Source organism: Mandrillus leucophaeus, unplaced genomic scaffold (genome assembly GCF_000951045.1).
Source record: "Mandrillus leucophaeus isolate KB7577 unplaced genomic scaffold, Mleu.le_1.0 Scaffold58, whole genome shotgun sequence".
In the NCBI taxonomy this organism is placed as follows: domain Eukaryota; kingdom Metazoa; phylum Chordata; class Mammalia; order Primates; family Cercopithecidae; genus Mandrillus; species Mandrillus leucophaeus.
In genome coordinates this window covers 1,419,970-1,423,268 of record NW_012106252.1, presented here as the reverse complement: position 1 = coordinate 1,423,268, position 3,299 = coordinate 1,419,970, and the positions used below count along the sequence as shown (strand labels likewise).

Genomic DNA, 3,299 nt, shown 5'->3' with positions numbered 1-3,299 from the left:
AAAAACAAAAAGCACAAACCCTGGTTCATGACCAGCGCCATAGGGGACTAGGAGAATTCAGAGTGAGAGAGCCTCCGCTGGGAGGCAGAGCTGGAGGCTTTCCAACGAGGAGGATTTGAGGTCACCTTGAAGGCTAGGCAGTGGTTTTGAAGGGTTAGGGGCAGAGAGAAGGTCCCTGTGACCCTCAGTGACTCCTCATGGGACCAGACCCCTGACCCCTCACCCTCCTGGATTGGCAACTCCAGGTAGGAAGGTTCACAGTTGCGGGGGCGGGGGTGAGCAGACCAACACTACAAGAGAGTGCGTCCAGGCCCTGGAGCTGCTCGGGAGACACTGTCAGTGCCAGCCATGGGCCTGCTATGAGCAAGAAGGCAAGACCTGCCCTCCAGAGGCTCACAGGCTGAGCTCCAGGCCTCTAGGGATCGCACACTCGAGTTGGGGAAACTGCAGACATCCTGGAAGGCCCTTCTGAAGGCAGTCCTGTCGCCTTGGTGTGTTTCTGGGTCCCTTCAGTGCTGGCTTGCTGAGTGCTTGCAGGTTTGGATTGTCTTTTTGCATTGACTGAAGCTAAAAGCAGCTTTAGGTGGTTCATCTAAAGGTAGAAATGAGTAGATAGACACAACTCCCAATACATGCCTAAGCCCAAGAGAAACGCGTTTGACTGACTCGCAGTCGTGTATCTCTCAGACACAAGTTGGTGTGGATCATTCTGAGTCGGTGTAGATTAACCTGAGGGTAGGGGTCATCGGAGGGGCCAGAGGGAAACCAAGGGTGGCAGGTTCCCACTAGAGCCCTGCCTTCTGGGATTGATCTGGGTGGGGAAAATTAATGGTGTAGGTGCCAAACACACGGGTTAAGCTCCCTCTACCATCCACAGGCCTTGGACGATGCCAACAAGGGTATCATCGGAGAATTGAGGAAAACCAACTACATGGAGAATCTCAAAGAAAAGAGCGAGGGAGGTGAGTTCCTGAACTCTGAAAAGGCAACTTCAGCATTCTCTCTCTGCTTTCTCTTCCTCTAGTCCGAGACACACGTGACAGCAGCTCCCCCGTCTGGGAGCTTGGCACTGCCCACCATGGATTCTGATTTCAGTACCACCAGCAGCCCTAGCCTATCTCTGGGGCAGTAGAGGGTGAGGTTTCAGGCCACCATGGGCTGGACTATCTGACCCCAGAGCACACTCATTTCTCTCTTCAACTGATTCATCAAGTATATGTTGAGCACTTGTCATGTACCTGGAAGGTGTTAGATTCTGGGGAGACAGAGGCACATCCCTGCCCTGGAGGAGCCCATGGCCCTTTGGGCAAGGCTGACCAGTGGAGTTGTCAGCTGCTGGGCTCCTGCATGCAGGTGCTACACCGAGGTGGAGGTGTGCTGCCATGAGGGTGCGTGCAACGGGACGTGGGCTCCTCTGGGGAGGCAGAGGAATCTTCGACGAGGAAGAATCATCTACCTCCAACTCCAAAAGATGCCCAGGAGTTTTCCAGGAGAGAGGTGGGAGAAGAAAGGCATTTCCAGCAGGGAACAGCAGGACCAAAGGCACAGAGACGGAATAACAGTAGCTACCCTTTGGGGGCTCTTACTGAGTGCCGGGCACTGGGTTAAGCACCAGACAGGAGTGATCTTGTTGGTCTTTACCCCGCTAGGAGGTGTAGGTGCTATGGGGGGAAAGGGAGGCTGAGTGAGGTGAGTGCTCTCTCAGAGTCATGTAGCTAGGGAGGGGTGACTTGGGGCCCCACTCTCCCCACTACGGTGCTGCTCTCGGGCCGGCAGTGTGATGGGCAGGTGCAGAGGGACACGAGGGGCAGAGGCTGCCTGGCAGCTGTGCCTTACCACATTCTTTCTCACAAGGTCTCCAGGGAATAAAGAGGTCTTTGGCCCCTGCCTTTGGGCTCTCCTTTCCTGCAGGGTGGGAGTGAGGGAAGGAGAAGCAGAAGATGGCTGAGCAGCCCTATCCCACTGGAGAGGGGCCTAGAGGAGCAGGGGTGTTAAGCGCAGTAGCCGACCCCCATTCATGCTTCCTGCAGGCCAGGCATTCTTCCAGAGGCTTGGTGCGCATGGACTCATCCTATCCCTATCCGTTGAGGAACACTATGAAGGAAGTGTTACTAGCTTGACTTTATGGAGGACATGGAGGCAGAGGGGTTAGAGGCTACAGTGGTTTTCAGTCTTGGGCGATCTGCTCTAGAACCCATGCGTCGGCCCGTGCCACACTGTTTCTAGTGACACAGACAGCCTTTTCCTGCCCCGGTCTGCGGAACTCTGACTCCAGCCAGACTGTGGTGAACAGAGCCGGGGCTGGGGGCCTGGGAGGACACAGCCCAGTGCAGATTCTTGGCTGCAGCCCTCCAGGCTGCAAGGCTGAAATCCTCTCTGGTCCAGGTAGGGCAGCGGGAGGTTTCTGGGCACCTGAGCAGCCAGATGACAGCCCTTTATTACCCAGCACCTGTTCTGTGGTGGCTGGACCCCCTCAGAAGGGCTCTGTCTCCGCCCCCACATGCCCTTTGAGCTGCTCTGAGAAGCCACAGGAGCAACCGCTGTGGAGAGAGACTCTGCGGGGAAGCAGCCAACACCCCAGTCTCCCTGCCCTGGCCTGCGTCCTTGTGCCTGGAGAACTGCCGGGCACTTCCCTCTCAGAACAGCAGGTGGCAGCATTGCATCTGTTTTCACCTCCAAAGGGCTGTGATCCCTGAGACCCGAGACCCTCTACAGACACCTCAGTAACTAGTGGTTGCCAGAAGAATGTAAGGGAGATGCAGAAGGGGATGTAACTTTCCTCCATAACTGATTAAAAGAAAAAAAAAAAAAAACATTTAGGAGCAAGGATCCCTTTGCCTGTAAAATAACTTGTCAGCTGAACTTTTTTGTTAGCAGCTTATGTCTTTATAGAAACCCTATCTTTTTTCCTATGTTTTTTCCTGTATTTTCATAGGAAACCTCCCAACAAATAATGAACGTGCTTCCCAGGGACAAAGAGAAAGTGTCAGAATGAAGATGCTGGAGAAAACCCTTCTGTCGTTTGCCAGCACCTATGCTATTTCTTGTAGAGAAAAGAGAAGGTTCTCTGGGGTCAGACTGTCCTGGGTTCAAATTCTGACTCTGCCATTTCTTACTTGCAGTGTGACCATTGTGTGATTTCTTTTTCTTTTTTTTTGGAAACGGAGTCTTGTTCTGTCATCCAGGCTGGAGTGCAGTGGTGCAATCTCGGCTCACTGCAACCTCCACCTCAGCCTCCCAAAGTGCTGGGATTACAGGTGTGAGCCACTGCGGCTTTTTTTTTTTTTTTTTTTTTTTTT

General features: G+C 53.5%; 1 protein-coding gene across 1 annotated transcript in view; it reads left to right on the top strand.

Moving 5' to 3' along the window:
- TTC25 (tetratricopeptide repeat domain 25) overlaps positions 1-3,299 on the top strand; it is a 46,650-nt gene that overhangs the window by 41,304 nt on the left and 2,047 nt on the right. Inside the window, exon 11 of the mRNA XM_011998839.1 lies at positions 878-962. Within this exon, the coding sequence (XP_011854229.1) occupies positions 878-962 (85 nt within the window). The remainder of the gene's footprint in view (positions 1-877; positions 963-3,299) is intronic.